This window comes from Hypomesus nipponensis, chromosome 11 (genome assembly GCF_054491055.1).
Source record: "Hypomesus nipponensis isolate SF chromosome 11, ASM5449105v1, whole genome shotgun sequence".
NCBI lineage: Eukaryota > Metazoa > Chordata > Actinopteri > Osmeriformes > Osmeridae > Hypomesus > Hypomesus nipponensis.
In genome coordinates, this window is record NC_140371.1 from 13,392,151 (window position 1) to 13,411,330 (window position 19,180).

General features: G+C 42.5%; 1 protein-coding gene across 1 annotated transcript; it reads right to left on the minus strand.

Annotated features, from left to right (window-relative positions):
• Positions 1-329: 329 nt before the first annotated feature.
• Positions 330-4,710, minus strand: etaa1b (ETAA1 activator of ATR kinase b). The gene is made up of 7 exons (XM_084708806.1): positions 4,429-4,710; positions 3,931-4,056; positions 3,561-3,625; positions 3,164-3,273; positions 1,599-3,019; positions 925-1,051; positions 330-478 (listed from the first exon to the last, which is right to left on the minus strand). Exons 1-6 carry the CDS (start codon positions 4,583-4,585, stop codon positions 927-929), a joined length of 2,004 nt encoding a protein of 667 aa, XP_084564932.1. The 5' UTR covers positions 4,586-4,710; the 3' UTR covers positions 330-478; positions 925-926.
• Positions 4,711-19,180: the final 14,470 nt, after the last annotated feature.

Here is a 19,180-nt window from a genome sequence, read left to right on the forward strand (position 1 = left end):
CTAGGAAGCACAAAGACAAACGTTGTCCCACAGAATCCTAATACAGCAGGTGTGAGAGATGAAGGGTCAGAAAGGAAATTCATCTTGATATTAGTCTCACATGAATAATCCCTCATTTCTAATAGTATGGTCCTCATACGAAAAAGAGCTTCGAGTCCAAATTGGAGTCAACAAACAATGAATCAAATTAACTTTTCAACAACCAGACCTTTTCAAAAGGTCTTCATGGCAAAATCAGCCATCACAATAAATATCAATTTCTCTCAGTACTTTTTCAGAAGGCCATAGCCTTACAGTATGCAAGTGTGAACACATAAATTGACAGGTAATATGTTTTGATCATATTTTAATAGTCATTTTTCCCTTAGATGGCATAGATAGCATATTAGCTAGACTATAACAAAGATGCATACTAGTCCTACTGTGGCTAAGGAGTGGCATGATGCAGTCTTTAGCTTGGCCTTCTTTCTGGCCAGTGCTATTTTAGAACAAAATGAAGACACAAAGCATAGTGAAGAACAACACAAAACAAGAGACATTGAAAACAGTTGTGTTTTGCTCCATTGTAACACGATTCAAGTACTAAATTATATCAAAACTATTTTAAACTCTAAATGCAGGTTAAGGTACATGTAATACTGTAAGCTTTACTCTCTGCAAATGGAACACTATGAAGGTATTTGATTACAACATTGTACAAATAACTATAAAACAGGACTAGCTCACCCATTTTTTATTTTGTGCACACCTTTTCCCAAACTAAAAGTATGTAACTATGTAATACTGCAGACACATGGCCCCACACAAATTAACCAACCATTTTACAAACTAATTAGTTATTAGCATTAGGCCAGAGAAAGATGTACGCAACCCACTCATGGTTAGCAATTATACTCAGTAGTATCTGGGCCTGGCCCAACGCACCATCAACACAACGCTCCTCCTGGGTTCTGGGCCTGCATCCGCGTTCTTCTCCTGGCTATCGCCTCCTGCTTCTTCCTTTCAATCTCCAGCGCAGAACACTTCCCTGCCATGCCACTTGTGACAAAAACTTAAAAAAAATATAAGAAAAAAAACAAAAATATATATAGTTTAAACAAACATAATATGCTAGTCGTGTAGTGTCACTTTGTAGTATTGTTTATTACTGTGGTGTTACTGACTAGTGCGTCACCTGCGATAAATGCTTTGTTTTGTTATTATGTATTTTACTCCCATCCCCCCTGTGTATTTTGTATTAGTAACCTATTCTATTTTTATTGTTATTTTTATTTATTTTAATCTGGACCGCTGTAATGCTGCAATCTTGGAATAAATACAAGACCTACTTATCTTTTTAAAGCATAATCAAAAAAAATTATCAAGTATGACAGTACTAAAGCACAACCTCCTTTTAGAACCCTTATTCAAACCCCATTTGCTGATCAAACAGGGGTTTCTCAGGTTCCTGTGGAAAGTAGATAATATCTACAATAAACATCCTGATTGGGCTAATGTGCTCTTTGGGGCCAGCGTCTAATGCAATATCTGTACTAACGTAGCACAGGTGCAAGAGGAGTGGGTGGCTGGGGGGGGTTTGACAACTGAACAAAGCTTACCTTTGTTGTTCATGGTTGCAGAGTCGGACAGATGTCTCTTGAATGATGCATGATGGGAGTTGGAGTTCCTGGCCGAGGCTGCATGTGGCTGCATAGTTGTCTTATTGTCCACAGACTGGAAGGTAGCACAGGTCCCATGGCTTATTGATCCCCCACCAGGAGCACTAGTAGCCTGGGTGAACATGCCCACCCCACCACTTGAGGGGCTCTGAGTCACAATGGAACGGTTGGCAGCTTGATATGGAACGTTCCATAATTGGAAGTTCTCAGTTGGGATGCTGGTTCCTGGTGCAGAGTTTGAACGGATGAAACTGCATGACCCTCTGTTCACAGACCGATCTCCATCAATGATCACGGGCTTGGACATTTTTCGCTTGATTACGTCAAATTGTTTCCGGCAGTCAGAACCGGTCGCGGACTCTGGCTGACTGTAGGAGATCCTCTCCACCTTGTCACACACCTGGTACAACAGCTCATCGTCATCCCCCTCGTCCCACTGGGACTCAGAGTCAAAAAGGGACTTAATATCCACGTCTGAGACGTCCTTTAGAGAGCTCTCTGTCCGCTGGTCTGAAGTCACTGCGAAAGAAGAGCCTGGAGTGGCTGTAGAGCCACCCTGATCAAGCCTTTGAGCTGTAGGCTGGGGCTTTACTAGAGTAAGGCACGTTTTGGGTACTTCTCCGGTGGCAGACGTCTTGCTCTGGAAGTAGGGATTGGGGTCTAGCTTGAAAGTGCTTCGGTTGGTAGTCTTTGGTTTGGGACACAGCCCTGTAAGGTTGTTTCTGCTGGCTTGAGGGTGTACAATGGACACCTGATCTGGACAGTGCACACTTGTGGGCCTACATGTGGTTAGAGCTGAAAGAGATTCTGTATCAAGGTAATTTTTGATAGTGCATGTTTGTGAGCTGGTTTTGGGTGCCACTTCCGCCTGTGGCTCAGAGTTCATCTCAAGCACATTTGAATCATTGAGGAGGTCATCATTCTCCCAGTCATCGTCAAAATCGTCCGCTTTGACCGACGCACCTTTGGAAATCCCGTCCACTTCACCGGGACATGGTACAGGACCAGACTTGACCTCTGACCTGTCGGTGGCGAGGTGGGAAACCCCAGGCTGACCCTTCATGTCTTGTGAATACGAGGACGCAGATGAACCCTGACTCAGACGGCTGCTAATTCGCTGAGTCGGCCCGTCAAACAGAGCATGTAGCTCCTCCTCCGCTTGCTGGGACCTGGAGGACAGACTGTGTTCCCCCACGCAAACGGCGGGCAGAATCTCACCGGTTGCGCGTCCGGCTGCTGTGTGGTGTTTGCTGAGGTTATTGAGGGTGTTGTTTCTTTGTTCAAGGCTCTCTTTGTCTTGCTGGTGCATACTGATATCAAACTGCTTGGCCAGTTTCATGAGGTCCTCCACATTGGTTTGCCTTTGAAGTCACGAAAATATATATATATATATTTTTTTTTCAGGTTTGGCACATCACTTCAAATATGACTGTACTGAAACATGAATACTATCTCTGTAATCATTGTTAGGGCACTCACTGGAATGGCTCTTGTTTCGTACTCACCGTGTTGACTTCCTTTTGACACTTGGTGGACGCGCTTCAGGGGTACAAGGGACAGCACTGTCCCCAATCCACTGTAACAAGGCTGACTCAACACGGGTAGGTTTGGTATCCTAAAAAAATACATTCAGACTCTGAAAAGCTGCTGGAAATACTTTACAGTCTATACAATATGTTAACGATACAGCTAAAGTGAAGAGAAACAAGAAAAGTTCAATTTTCAAGAGATTGGTGATGTTTGATTGTAATTGGTGTCACATTTTGTGACAAATTTGATAAAAAAGCTTATATTACTAAACCAGGCCTATTAATTAATAGGATTATGCTTCATAAGACTCAGTTAAACATGCACAGATAAGATAGTATACACAGTAAGTTTTTAAATAACAAATTTACTGACCTTTGGAGCAATGCGGTTGACAATGTCTGAGATCTTGACAACTTTAGTGTCTCCGGGCCCTTTCCCTGTGAAATAAATTCAGACATTTTAGCCATAAATGTCCTCACTTCTTTTTAAAAGACATATTTTTTCGAAGAGTATGTTCGTTATTTGTTTTAGTGTGTAACAACACTATTGTTTTGTAGCTGGGGGTCAGATGGCTGAGCGGTTAGAAGGTTGTTGGTTCGATTCCCAGCCCTGCAAAATGACAGTGTGTGCTCGGGCAAGGCACTTCACCCTACTTGCCTCGGGGAGAATGTCCCTGTACTTACTGTAAGCCGCTCTGGATAAGAGCGTCTGCTAAATGTAAATGTTGATTTTGGTTTTTTACCATTGTTTCCAGAAGGTGATGTGGAGTCCCATATGATGTCATGCACCATTTCTCCATCACCAGGGGAATCTCCACTATTCAAGTTGGTGTATCCTAGTCTTCCTCTGCATCTGGGGGTCTCCAAAACTAATGAGATCAATGTTTAGAAAGATGTGTATGAACACTCGGTAGTTAGCTAACTATTGAATCAAGTATGACATTTGTTTGCTTCATGCATCAACTTTGCAGAACCCAAACAATGACAAGTCAGAAGTATTTTATCTAATTGTAGGCTAGGTATACAACTGCCTCAAGTGATCTAGTTAAACCTTGCATGCTCATGAGGAAGACGGTAAAGTTAGCCATCCATTCATAAGCCGCTATTTGTAGCTAAACAACTACACAATTGTTGACAAGACGAACTAAATTAGTTGAGTTAACTGGTTGGCTAAATAACCTGACTTGACATAACTCGAAAACTTGGAAGCTCATTTGGTATGATTCCTGCAACATTCTTACCTTTGGGAGAACTTGAAGAGTTAACGCATGGTGATAGTTGGGTATGTTTTGTTTTTTTCCTTAATTTGTTTGATCTCGGTCTGTTTTTAGAAAGTGCATGATTCCACATTTCACTGAACTCACTCCTGCAAGCGTCATGCTTTTTCCGGTCGGTCATTGTAAATCGTCCTGCACCATTATTTATCTTGTCTATTCATTTCGTAAGCCGATTTTTAAAGTTTGTTGTCATTGTGTTCGTTCAAGCAAGTCGCCATTTCTTTGATGACGACCCATAGTACGGATATCTGATTGGTTCCTCCCGTCTCGCAGTCTATGGAAACACGCGAGAGTAAGACAAGGCCTCCGAAGCTGAGCATTTGTTAAAGCTGCGTCTGATCTTCACTAAACAACACTGAGAAACTCTGAAGTTAAATAGCTAGAGCATTAAGGAGTTTACTATGAAACAGTATACATTTTAACTATAACTTTAGCACATTTCCAAGTCCATTACAGATGTTCCTTTCCCTTTCCCATAGGCTACCAGTAAGCCTATATTGACTGATGATTGAATAGGAGCTTCAACCTCTATACTCTGATCTGATCTCTTAGCCAACATAAGACAGACATGGCATTTCCTTCACCCCATTGATGTCATTTGTCTCCATGACATTGCACAGACAGTGGCTGCTGCCCCATACAAACATCACACATTACCTCACATTACAGGGTCACATTGTATCCATGCATGATATTTCCAGGTCATACAACCCTCACCAGACGTATGAGGTAAATAGTCAAATGTAGTCCAAAAATGGTATGTTTAAAGTGAGATGAATGAGACACAAAGGAAGCTAACTGAATCATCGAGAAAGTATTTATTTTTGTGTGAAATGCAGAAATGCACGTATTTGTTACTAACCCTCCACCAGGCATGATGATACTAGCTCTCCACTCCTTGAACACCTGTAATACCAGATACTGTTTCACTCTTCACACATGCACACACACACACACACACACACACACACACACACACACACACACACACACACACACACACACACACACACACACACACACACACACACACACACAATCAGAGTTTCCACCAAGCTTTCATCCTCAAAGTATTACTAATAAAAAAACGAATGCAAAGTGTTAAACATTTCATTCTTATAGTTTTTTTTTAATCCAACGGTTTATCCCCTGACAGTAATCAAACTTATATTAATAGGACATGGGAGGTTTCATACAATGTAGGCCTATATCTTAGATGCCTCTAAAAAGCATGAATAATAATTGCTGGAAGAGGTTCAAAAACAGGGTTTGTGCATGTCCTTCAGCACCATATTCCAGTTAAAACAGACAGCAGGGTCAGACCATGTCCCTCTCATTACTGATATTATGAAATTACAAATTCTTCATTCCCCTTCTTTAAATGTGAGCAAGGATTGTATGGTTGGATACAACATTTAAAACTGATTATGAATTATTATGATTTTACACTGTATATCTTTTTGATAATATTGTTGTCTTCAAAAGATGCTTTAATCCATCAGTTTTATTTGTGCTGTAGAATTAATGTGCACTGATTGCAAACATTTTGTCACCCCTTGGTTTTTGCCATTCTACAAAGCATTTTCCTGCATAAAGCACTAGATGGTGCTTGTATTCTTCTCTAGGTTTGTGTGTGTGTGAATGCGTTTTTGTGTGTGTGTGTATAGGTGTGTCTGTGTGTGCATGTGTGTATACGTGTGTGTGTGCATGCATGTGTGTGTGTGTGTGCATGCATGTATGCGTAATGCTGCAGGGATATGAGCTGGATGCTGGGAGACTTCAGGGCTGCTGCTATGAACATGCCTCACTGGGTTGGATGGCAGTGTGTGAGTAATGGACACCACTGTCTACAAACTGACACCAAAACATACACACACTCACACACACTAACAAACAATTCAACTATTCTGTTACTCTGTACGCTTTGAACATGCTGTATTTTCTGTACAAAGATCATGGCCTTTTTTCTCATATTAATGTAATACAAAATCACTTGACTGTCAATACTCTGGACATTTTAATTAATAATTAATGTATTATTCCAGCCCAAATAATTATACTTATTAATACTATATTATTATTGTTATTATTAATATTGTATTAATATTACTATAATAATAATAATACTATCCTATAATTCTATGTTGTATATTTTTTTCAATACAATGATTTGTGTTTAACTCAAAACATCTAACAAAGCACATAGGATGGCTTACATAATCAATTATGTTACATGTATTAAATGTAACAGGACTTAAATCTTAATGTGGTATCATTGCAATGGTTACAGCTCTTTAATTAATAGGGAACCACGTTGCATGCCTTTCCCTTATATATTAACTAAATCCGGTGGGAGGGGGGGGGGGGTTTGCCCTGTCAACTGAGCTGTGTCACATCACGCTTCCATGCAAAAATGTACCCAGAGGCTCAGTCTATTTCACATATAAAGCCACCATAACAGCCTCTGTCACACCGAATGTTAGCATTTGACAGAAATGATAGTTAGACCACAAAAGGGTATGTGTCACTTTCAATTCAAAATGAGACATAAAGCCATTGCCACTGTACTTCTTTCTCTCTCTCTCTCTCTCTCTCTCTCTCTCTCTCTCTCTCGCTCTCTCGCTCTCTCGCTCTCTCGCTCTCTCTCTCTCTCTCTCTCTCTCTCTCTCTCTCTCTCTCTCTGTCTCTCTCTCTCTCTCCCTTCCTCTTGTTTGTACTCCTTTTCGTCTCTTCTCCTCCATTCTTTCACACTCTTGGGCAGTGAGATGCCAAAGGCTCTGCAATAGAGGATGCTGCTAACCCTGCACTAAGAGTCACCAAGAATGTTATTGCAAACACACAACACTACACCCTTAGCCAATAATTATATGAAGGCTTTCTAGCTCTCGAGAATTTATTTTGTTCCGCCTCCGTCGTTTAGACCCAATTAAGAAGCTAATTGCAAAGCTCGCTAAGGACAAGCATTGTAGTAAAAGTACAGAGCTCATGGCTAATTGCCCAAGCAGATGCTAGTCTTAATGAAAAAAGAAAGACAAAGCCAGGGGGATCAGGCCAGGGGAATCAGGCTTGGAGGAGGAGATGGGGGCTCGTCAACAGTGTGGATCCCAAGGACAGTGAACTCTGGTCGGGCGCCAGGTGTGGCGTATCTGGGCCACACGTGGATGCTTGCCGTGCCTCTGAAGCTTGAAGTAGGATGATGTCTGTGAAAAGAATGATTCCTCTGGATGTTTCTCTGGTGTATTTGTGTGTGACGGTATGTGTGCATCTCTCACGTCTGTGTCTTTCTCCCTTCTCCTCACTTCCAATCTTCTTTCCCTCTCAGCGAGCCAGACCCCCCCTTGGGCTGGCAGTGCTTCATGTATGACAGTTAGCATGTGGCAGAGTGTCCTGAAGTGGAAGGGATCCAGGAAGTGAGGCTTCCTGTGCCAGCTTTACCCATGGAGGGATTTCACCCATTTCACAGTTGATGCCAGTGAGTGGTGTTCTGAATGAAAGCATTTGAAATAAAGTGTGATCCTGCAACCAAGCACAAAATCAAACATCAAATTCAAGTAGATATGGGCCGAATGAGTCAAGTGTTCTCCACTCTTAGTGGCTGTAGAATAAGAATACTGCTAGTATTCAAAGAGAACCCTGATGGATTATAACCCTTCAGGGACAAGCATCATTTTGTTGTGACCATGACTCCCAACATGTCATTTCAAGAGACACCTGACCCATCTGTCCCTTTACTTTCAAAGGTTTGTTATTTTTTGTGGGGGAACTCTTAAGAAGGTTTAGGAATAGAGCCAAGGGAGGGAGAGAGGAGGAGGAGGAAAGGCTAGACAGAGTACAGCGTTGCCGCAATCTCGACTGCTCATTTATTCTGTTTATAATAGCAAAGGCAATGATAAATGTCCCACAGAGTGCACAGGTGCTAAAATATTCATCAATTGGAAGCCCCTAATTTGCCAAGGAGGAAAACCAATAAATTCATATACAGGCGACGGTCATTTCATATGCATATGAATATTCAGGGGGGTGGGAGGGACATTGAGATTAATTTGGCTTGTATTCACTTTTAACGAACTGTAATGTTCTTCTGTTAGAAGGAGTTGAGATGGAGGGAGGGTGAACAAAACAATAGAACAGCAAGGTTGTTTAGGAATTCCAAAAACGTTCCAAACTAAAAATACATAAGACCTGGAAACTTTGGTCTTGAGTTACATTTTGTCTGTAGTTTTTACAGTTATTTTATTATTATATGGTATTGACCTTCAGCAATTTGTACGTTATGTAAAATCAGAACCATCATTTTTCCATGTCTCTAAAACAGATGGTTACCAAAGCAATCTGTTAATCAGTTTTCCTTACAACAGTACATTTTTCTATTTTGGCAGCTTGCAACGTTGTGTTTTTCAAATCTTCCTCCCTTTCCCCAACAGTCTCCAGTTTTCCCCCCATACTTTCCCTCCTTTTCCAGGCATTCTCATCTTTCTCTCACTCACTCTCACTCTTTTACACTTTACTCTACCGATTGCCCTCTACCATACATCTTGGTTAACCCTCCCTCCCTCCCTCCCTCCCTCCCTCCCTCCCTCCCTCCCTCCCTCCCTCCCTCCCTCCCTCCCTCCCTCCCTCCCTCCCTCCCTCCCTCCCTCCCTCCCTCCCTCCCTCCCTCCCTCCCTCCCTCCCTCCCTCCCTCCCTCCCTCCCTCCCTCCCTCCCTCCCTCCCTCCGCCTCCTTTCTCTATCTTCTTTTCAGGTATAAACAGTCATGTGTGCGAAGTAGTGGGGGTGGTCTCTCTTGGCATATACCCAGCAGAATTACTCTCTCCTGGGGCAGGGATGACAGGAAGTCAGCCAGATGGCATGGGGCACGTCTGGATCACGTGAACTTCTCTCCGGAGAGGGGAAGAAAGGAAAAGGGGAGGATGGAGCGAATGAGGTGAAGGGATGAAGGTGAAGAGGGGAAAGAGGTGGGAGAGGTTTGAAGGAGAGAAAGTGGGAGGGAGCGCTGAGGTGAATTTATTTTCTCCTGAGCTGGTGAAATTCTGTCTGTAAGTCGAACTGTGTCTGTGAGCATTTATGGAGTTCTATATCCACAGCTCCAAACATCATGTATTTTGATATGGCTATAGAGAAACTGTACTGCCTGGAACCACCGAGGAAATAGTAGTAAGAAGTAGTCTCAAGGTGTCCAATGAGCACACAGGAAGTTGTCATATTCATAGTTTAATGTTCCTTGCTACTTTCCATGTAACCCCTTAAAATTATACTAGTAATTTTTTTACGTCTTTGTATTCATTTTAACGTTGTAACATTCCCTAGCAGACACCATCCTTCATCACACTGAGTAAGTAGAACTTCCTTTTTGCAATCCCTACACAACTCTGCTTCTCCCCTCCCCTCTTTTCCCCTCCTGCTCAGATAGGCTTTGATCTCAAATTGGCCTCAGCAGAAGTCTTGTATGCAGTCATTTTCATATGGGGCTTTGAACACATTGAAGGGAGCTATCGCCTTCACTTTTATCCTCCAATTCCTTTTCCCTCTGAAACCCATGGAACATATGGCAAACACCCTCGCTGGGGTCTCTCCGACAACAGGAGGGACCATATCCTAGTTTCTGCATCCTGACAGCGGCGAGTCCCAGGGCACCATCTAACCCCTCTCATCTACCCCACCCCCACCATCACACCCCTCCAGTTTTACTTGCTATGAATGGGCTACTAGGACAATGATGACACAAAACCTTTTTACTTTTGTTGTTGTTGATAAACTCCAATGATTTAGTTTTGAAAACAAATACAAGTGTTTTTGTAGAGAAAACAATGAGCTGATGTGAATGAAGAGATCTTGTATGCTTAAGTACTCTAGTAGTCTGCACTGTAACATATCAGCGATGTGGCCAAAGAAAGATGATCTTTCTCTGTCAGCTCTTTCATTTTGAAACTGAATACCTTTCATTGTTCCAGAAGACGGAACCGTAGTCGTTGGTCTGTCATCTGTAACTGTCACACTTTGTCAAACATGTCTGCCACTGGCTGGCAAGGGCAGAAGCTAATCGACTTTATCACAATTCATTGTGCGCTTTTGGAAGTCATTTGCTCTTCATGTTTACAGCTCCCTGAGAGCATGAAATATATTAAACTGTTTAAAATTATATTTAAAATGTAGTCAGTGAGGAGTGAAAGGACAATATTATTAGGGAATATGATTAGCATTTACTTTTAATTCATGTTCAGATTTTTTTTTTTTTTTTTGAGAAATCATAATAGTTAAAAGGAAGTACAGAAAACTACTAAGATTAAAGAGGCACTTAGAAAAAACTTTATTGAAATATTGTGACGGTGACCACTGTTACACTACGGATATATCATTGTTTTGAGTTGAATGTCATTTTCTACATGTTTACATTCATTAACAAAACGGACGTGCCATGAAACCTTAGTACACTCAATTGTTAGATGTTTTCAGGCTTTTATCTTAAATAGGTGTGTGTGTGTGTGATTGTTCAGTCTCTGAAACAGCAATTACCATAGATTATCACTCCCGCCACCAATTCAAGCACTCCTGCAGCTGCGCCATATTTAAAGTAATTATACCAGTCCCAAGTTGTTCATTTAATCACTTATAAGTCTGTCCTCAAACACTATACGTCTTGGTAAGAACATCAAAGAGATTTATTCAGGAAACCTGATAATGTATTCTTTGATTATCTTGTCTTCTGGAGCCAAGGGTTGATTCTTATGTTAAAAGTGGAGTTGTATTGCTACGCACCTTGATATAGTACTCTTTGTGTCCCTGATGTAAGTCACATTTTCAAACACCCAAGATTTTAAATGTAGTTTTGCAGTTTTTTTTTCTCCCCATCTTTAGTCGTGATCCTTGTGCTTGGTTTCCAATTACTGGATTTCCAGCAACCATTATATTCCTGTCATATTATCTTCATCCAAGCAAAGTCTTGAGACACCCAGAGTCCTCCGTCCGTTACTTGCATACACATTTCAGTGTACTGTAAATCATGGCTGAACTTCCTCGTTTGTGTTGTCTGTTTTCCTTCAGGCCAGCTGTTGGGTTATTAATAACCAGAGTTGCCAATCTAAATGAGGCCATAATTAGGCAGCAATGCTGTTGTAAAGACTCCCCTACGCTCTCACTCTTCTCCACCCGCCCATCTACCCTCCTTCCATACCTACATTCAATACCCAACCAGAGAAAAAACAAGGAGTAGATGAAAAAGAGATTTGACCTCACGGAATAATCCAAAACTTTATTTACAAAAGTATTCCGACCCTGGGCATGACACAGGGTGCTACAGCTCTACCAAGGGATCACTGACATACACAGACATACACTGTACACATGCACTTTCACACAGACATACGGCACTCAGACACAGCACACACAGGCACACAACACACCACACCCATACCAGACACACACACACACACTCACTGAAAACTGCCACCAAATAGCTGGTATTACCAATACTCACTGCAAAAACAATATACTGAGGTGAAGACTACAGTGTTGGAATGTAAGCTACAAGTTGGTGTGATGAAGCAACACAAACCTCCTCGGGAATCTATAACTCTTGTAATTACAACAGTTCCCAGAGCAAAACTGCCCTACTGTACTGACAGCAAGAGACTCTAGAGGAATTGTTTGTGTGTTTTCCTCCCGTTTAAACAATTTCAGACCCAGTTTACCCCCCCCCCCCCTTCACTACGCCTCATGATGCGCAAGCCCAAAAAGGCGGAAGCATGCTTGTGAGCTGGGACTTCTGTTCCCCTGGTGAGAAGCCCTCCACTTCATGCTAATTTCCAACTTTCAAAGCTTGTAAACTTTATCTAATTATACATGAGTAGATTGTGCTCCCTTGCCCAGGTTTTTGGCAGGTTGCAGCGTTAATTTATGAAAAACAAATCTGAGATATGCAGATGTCTTTTGTTTGAAGCAGCTGTTGGGTCCTGTTGCCAGGTTTCAATCAGGCGATCTCTGGGGACGCCTGTATGTGCGATCCACGGCCAAGGGCCCCGTTTGATGTCTGACAGGGACAGAGTGACGAGGCTCCAGCGCTGCTGCAAGCCCGAAGACCAACCCCACAGTTACACTGCTCTGTTTGTCTGTGTTTATGTGTGTGAGCATGAGTGTGTATGGTTGTATGTATGTGTGTGAGTGCGTGTGTATGTGTATTGTGCAGGGTTGGGTATGTGCATGCAGCGTGTGAAGGAGTGTGTGTTTGTGTAAGCGAGTCTAGATGCTTTCAAGGAACCATACATGGTGGATTAGTTTAAGATCCAATATCTGATAGATTCTTTCTTTGTGAAGCGGCAATAGATCGTGATTAGAATTGATGACTATTTATATACAGTAAGAATGCTATATGTGATCAGAGTGTGTGGTTAAAGTTGGTTTCCATCGCCAAGCTCTTAAATTTTGCTTTGAACTTAACGTTGCTACTTCCTGTTCTCCTTAAGTCCCTGAGCTCATGCTGTAATTGCCTGCACACTCAGAAAGAAAACAGCGGAACTCTAACGATGCAGGTTTTTACAGAGAACAGGAAGCAAGTCAACACTGGCGGATTTGACGATATGCCCTTGAAGAATGTTGATGGCGAATTACTGACAGATACGACACAGAAGTCATTCGGAAGTCAGAAGCGAATAAGCTCTCACTCTACAAACCTTCATCCATCATAACGCCAGGATGTGTTCATGTGGAACATGTTTCAACAAACACTGGCAGCTGAATTCATATCTAATTTATAGGACTCATTAAACAACCTGAAAACGAAACGAAAAAGAGAAAGGAAGAAAGGGAAGCAATTATCATTTATCTTAATATATTATTTACTAGGGATCATTTTCCTACGTGAAGGCTGGGGAATATGGTGTCAGTTAGGGAAGTTTGTGTGTGTGTGTGTGTATTGCATGTGGTATGTGTGTGTATATGTGTGTGTGTAAGAGAGAGAGAGAGACAGTCTACAGTATATGGCTGTGTGTTTGCATGTGTGAGTGGGGGGTAGGACCACAGGGGTATTAAGACAGCTGGCAGGAGAGAGAGAGAGAGATAGAGAGAGGGTGGGAGAGAAAGAGAGAGTTAGAGAGAGAGAGATTGAAAAAAAACTGCGAGTCAGGGAAATTCTGAATGACCACTCACGCCCACACTTTCAATCCACAGTCTCTAAAGACTATGGTTTGAGACATGAGCCTGGTTTTGCCACAGTGTTTAATGAAGCTGTGGAGTTACACATCTTAATGAACCTGGCTCTTCCGGTCCAGGGGCCATCAATAATGCAGCAGGTCTTTACATGAACCAAATTCTGAAAAGCAGAACTCAATAATTCCGGGTAATTTGGAGGTTCTTTTTTGGTAAACATGAACATTTACCTGGCACGCACACACACACACATATCTAGATATTTTGTAAAATTTGCAAGAAAACTGCAAAACGGCACATGCAAACTTTGATATGTAGTAGGCATTCCCTGTAATGATTTCACTTAATTATCTCTCTATTTCTCTCTCTCTCTCTTCATTCTTCTCTCTTTCCCTATCTTTTCCACTGTCTCTCAGATCTACAAGTTTTTCTCCCCTTTGTGGATCCATGACACATGCTTAATTGAATGATGAATGTCCCTTTATAATTCTCCCATCGAACAGCGAGCTTTTCCATTGGCTTTCATACTCATGTGGCGTGGTCTTCTTCCTGGTCTGATGTGGTCGAAGAATCGTGTGGGACGGGGAGGTGGGAAAAGTGGTAGTGTGTGTGGGTGTGTGGGTGTGTGTGTGAGTGTGTGTGTGTGGGGGGGTGTGTAGAGGGGGATGTGAGCGGCTGGCAGTGGCGCTCCCACTCTCCATCTGTCTCCTCACACCCCTCACCCCCCTCCCTCCCCCTCCCCCACCCCCGCCACACACCCATCACCATCCATAACCCTCCAACCCTGCACCCCAGCTTCTCACCTCACACACATGCAGGAGGGCGGGGGCCACGGGGATTGTAAAAAAAAAAAAAGGTCTAATCTTAATATATTATGCAAATGAGTACTCTGTCAATGACAATGAGAGTATTGCCTTTTACTCTGCCTTTGACAATGAGAGCATTGCTTATATTGTTGGAAATGGGGTTTGTGTGTGTGTGTGTGTGTTTGTGTGTTTGTGTGTATGTGTGTGTGTGTCGAGGTCTTCCTTGCCCTGCACCCCACAGCTCCGTTGTCCACTGTGATATCCCAAAACCCAGCCCACACTCAGCCTCCACCCTTCTCTCACCCCATCCAGTTCTACTAACCCACACCCCCTCACCCACATCCCCCACATTCTCCTCACCCACACACACCCAAACACACACTATCACCACAAATACACACTTTTGTGAGTGTCTTGGTCTTGTGCTCTTTCCTGAGACGGCTTCGGCCTCGGCCCTGACCTGACAAGCGGGCGATGAAGATTAATGCCCCCTCCATGAGTGACAGGCTGGGGAATTGAAGGGCAGAGGGCCTCGTTTATCAAGCCCCTGACAGGTGCCATTCAGGCCCCTCCGAACAACCACCTCCCCCAACCACCCCCCCACTCCCCCCCTTTTTCCACACGCAGACGCACACATGCATAAACACACGCACAAAAACACACACACACAAACACATACTGTAGAAGTCGAATATATGTATATATATTTACAAATACACAGTAATATAGTCCGTTTTTTTTCTCCTTCTGTCTTTCTTTCTCTCTTAAACTCTTGCTTGCTAGCACTCTCTCTCTCTCTTCCACTCTCTTGAGCACACACACACACACACATCCGTTTTCTTTCAGATGCTCTCTCTCTCTCTCTCTCTCTCTCTCTCTCTCTCCTAATCTCATTCTCTCGCCATGGCTCTCTCTATCATGCAACGCTCTCTCTCTCTCTTCCTCCCTTCTCTGTCTCTCTCCCCCTCTCACTTCCAGCCTTCGATCCTCCCCCCTTTTCCTCCACCACACCAGACTGCCCTTTGTTAAACAGAGCCAGACTTAATAACGCACACCCAGAATTAAAACTCATTCTTTAGAACCAGGCTGACAGGATGAAAATAAGGAAATCAATCGGGCGCTTGGCAAGGCTGCCCGTACTCGCTGACTATGGTGCTTTCAGCTCTCATTTGGAGCCTTGGGAGCTGAAGGACTCGAGCAGGGCCAAGCTTTACGAGGGATCATCCATTATAATTTACAAATAACACCAAGTCTCCGGATCATTACTGGCCAAGCATTAATGATTCATTATTTAATACTGGCTGTAATTCCTCTTGGATTCCAGTTTTCTCGAAAGTGAAGGGATGCACTTGAGAAACGTTCTTGTCCATGCTTGTGTTTAAACCATCTCACTTAATAAAGCTGGTGTGGGGATGAAGAGAAGGGGACAACTGGGTGTCCTCTTCAGTTCGTTTATGTTTTCTGCTTGTAATACCTCGTGTTGTTTTCTATATGTGTGTGCGTGTGTTTGCTACTTTCAAATGGAAAACACTCCTTTCAAATTTGTTTGGAAATTGTGGTCTAGTTAAAATATACAGGAGTAAAATGCAGTTATTTGGGTTTGATGCTACTCGCAATCTTGTTTGGATTTAAAATATGTTGAACACTGTCTATGACAGTGATACCACCAAATGACTAGCCTAGCATGTTAGTGAATGAACCTTTAACTCCCAGCATAGGAAATAGAAGGAAATAAAGGAGCAAGTAAGGAAAAAGAAAGATAAAGGACGGGGAAAATGTATCAAGAACCCATGCTGGCACCGACATACCGTGACAGTGTGCTAATTCATTAAAATCACCTCATATATTCCACGAATGTGTGTGTTTATAATGACAGGGGTCTACCATAGAGAATAGACTAAATTCACTCACTGCAAAGCCACTCCATCTCTGTCTCGTTAAGCACTAGTTGTCTTAATGAGGTCGGTAACACGTTTCATCATTTTCTGTAGCCCCCAGTCATAAAACAAAGACTGTATCTTTACCTGCTATGGAATGCCAGGGCAATCCTGAGTTATTTTTTCCGTCGCCCTTTATTAGCTAATGGTGCTTAATATTTCATGAGCGATTAATGGAAACCCAGCCTGTAATTAGCATTGTACCAGAGAAATACGGGCATGTATCTTTATTAACCATTGTGGAAGGTCTTTTAATCTTCATTACGACCTCTTGTGTAATTTTTCACTCTCATATTACGCCTTTTTTCTGTTTCTCAGTTGCTGGTGCAACACAAATGAGAAGAATTAAGGAGACATGGTGATAATGGATGGAGACTGTGCTCATGGTGAGCCACAGAGGCAGGAAAACATGGATATCGTTCGGACATGTTGAGGAATGGGCCTAGATGACGTGTGAAAGGCTCGCCTGTTTTGAGCTCAGAACAGCACTTAGCATGATTAAGATACGCTACAAACCAGCTCTTATGTTTGGGGTTTAAAGTAAATAAATCAAATCATGAAGTTGTTGAAGGCTCTTCCATTACTTTCAAATGGGATGTGGGTAAGGAGGGGGGGGTTGTCAGCCATGTTGGTTTGTTTTGTATGGGTTTTAGGCTCTCCATGAGTAGAAGCAATATTTCATCCAAATTCTCCATTAAAACACAGACTGCAAATGAATGAATACATGTGCAGTCTCACATACACCAGTGTCAATCTAAGCAAACATTTTGGTCTATAGGCTTATATCTGGAAAGATCAAGTGTAAAGCCAATGTTTGTCTGTCCATTTGAGTCGAGGCAAACCTCAGAAAGAAACAAAGGCACACTCAGCATTGTTAAAATAATCTTCCAGACTTGTAGTCACACAGTGAGTGATAGAGAAGGCCATTGACATTTAACCTTTCTATCCACTGTATAATTGTAGTGAAATGTCAAGCCTTTATATGAGGAGCTATGTCTGCACCCTTGGGCTCTGTCTTGACAGCTCAAATTAAGCCTCATGGTAATACTGTTTCAGCGAAACCTTCATTTCTCTGACAAACATCTATGACACATATGCTGCATGGCGTTTCGATGTTGCGGAGGCAGTCTTGCATAAAAAATAGTTTATTAACTTTTATTTGCATCTTTCTGGCACATTCTTGCTTGCGGGTCTTTTGCAAACAAGGGCTACATATGCTATACAATACCATTGCTTGAGAGGTTGTCACAATGTACTTTATATCTCCAACTATTGGAAAAACAAACCCTTTGTGTAAACTTCTGAAGTATTTCCTTTCTTGTTGATCAGAAGAACTTCGATCTAACATTCTTCCAAACTATGATAATAATCTCACAATATTTATCCTGAATTTGGTCTGACACAAGTAGCCAGAGTATTTGCAGGGACACAAATGTGTTTACACCATTCAGTGACTGTTTTTCCCCAATGTCTGTCACTTTACTATCTCCTATCATGTGTGATTGTTTCAAGTTTATCGTCCCTCGTATCCTGGAAACACAGACGCCGATTTCCTGCCAGGACCCTCAAGGGCGCGCGTGTCATCGTAAGGGAGTCATCGCTCTTTACCCTGGCGATTCATGGACCTTCTTTTTCCAGTTGTATTATCTTAATTGTCCTGGCAAGTATGTTCAACGGTTATATTATCAATTTATTGCCCCCCTTGCCACCCCATTAATCCAGCAGTTAAAATACAGTAACCAGAGGTTCTGAGACTCTCTCCACTAGGGCATAAACCTGTCCCAGTATTGCTGGTGGCGTAAAGGAGAGGATGTAACAAAGAATATCTGTGTTTGTGTGTGTGTGTGTGTGTGTGTGTGTAACACTTTTGTTTGAATAAAAAAACAGATGCCTGGCAAATTTGACTAACAAAAGTGTTGTTAGTCATGTTTCATATAAATCATTTTTCCCAACCTCTTCCTAATGTGTTTCTAGATTTATGTCCCAACCTCAAATTAACATAAAATCTTTTTCCCCTATCCGGTATTTGTTCGTAACTACAGTACTGTATCTCTCAGGCTCTCAAGCCCTGAGAGGTTTAGATAAATACAATTATAATTTAGATTGAGATATCTATGTTAAAACGAATTATGTTGCACACACACACACACACGCCCACACACGCACACACACCGTCACACACACACACACAAAATCACAGCCACACACACCTCTACACTGTAGGTGATGTCATATGCCATAGGTCAAAGGTCAGATGTTTGATCCAATTACGGCCCTGACATGTACTTCACATGATCCAAATAACTAAAAAGACACCTGCTCTTCCGGGCTACCCCCTTTCTCCATTCCAAGTCTTGCCCAGAGTCTGATGAACACAGGGGTCCGATCATTGCCAGCAGTTTAAGTAGAGTGGGATGTCATATGTAGGAGACATTATCAGAGCCGTGGTGTAGCATGCTTATCTGACAGTAGCCCACACATCACATCAACATATCGATCACATGCTACTTTGAGATATTCTATCCGAGCATACAGATGCAGGAGGTGAGCCTCAAACTGTGGTCGTTTGTCTGTTTGTGTACGCCCTATGTAATTAATGTATTTTCTTCCCTCTCTTTCAGCCTCAAAGCATCTCCCAGCTGAAAATCGCACCAGCGATAATTGCCTGACCTTTACAGCGACGGGATAGTCTCATTAAGCCTGATGGATAATGATGCCGCCTCTCTGCGCTACGTGAACCTCTGCAATAATGAAACAACAGAGCAGCCCTGATGCTCCATTCGGGGGTCACAGGAGCATGCGGCTTACCCAGAAGAGTCGCCTGTTCCCT

Bases quoted from the DNA above. Each gene is read 5' to 3' on its own strand.
- etaa1b (XM_084708806.1), bottom strand. From the start codon at position 4,585: ATGACCGACCGGAAAAAGCATGACGCTTGCAGGAGTGAGTTCAGTGAA. The intron at 4,057-4,428 runs GTAAGAATGTTG...TGATCTCATTAG, and splicing joins CTCTTCAAGTTCTCCCAAAG to TTTTGGAGACCCCCAGATGC. The intron at 3,626-3,930 runs GTAAAAAACCAA...TTTATTTCACAG, and splicing joins ATCACCTTCTGGAAACAATG to GGAAAGGGCCCGGAGACACT.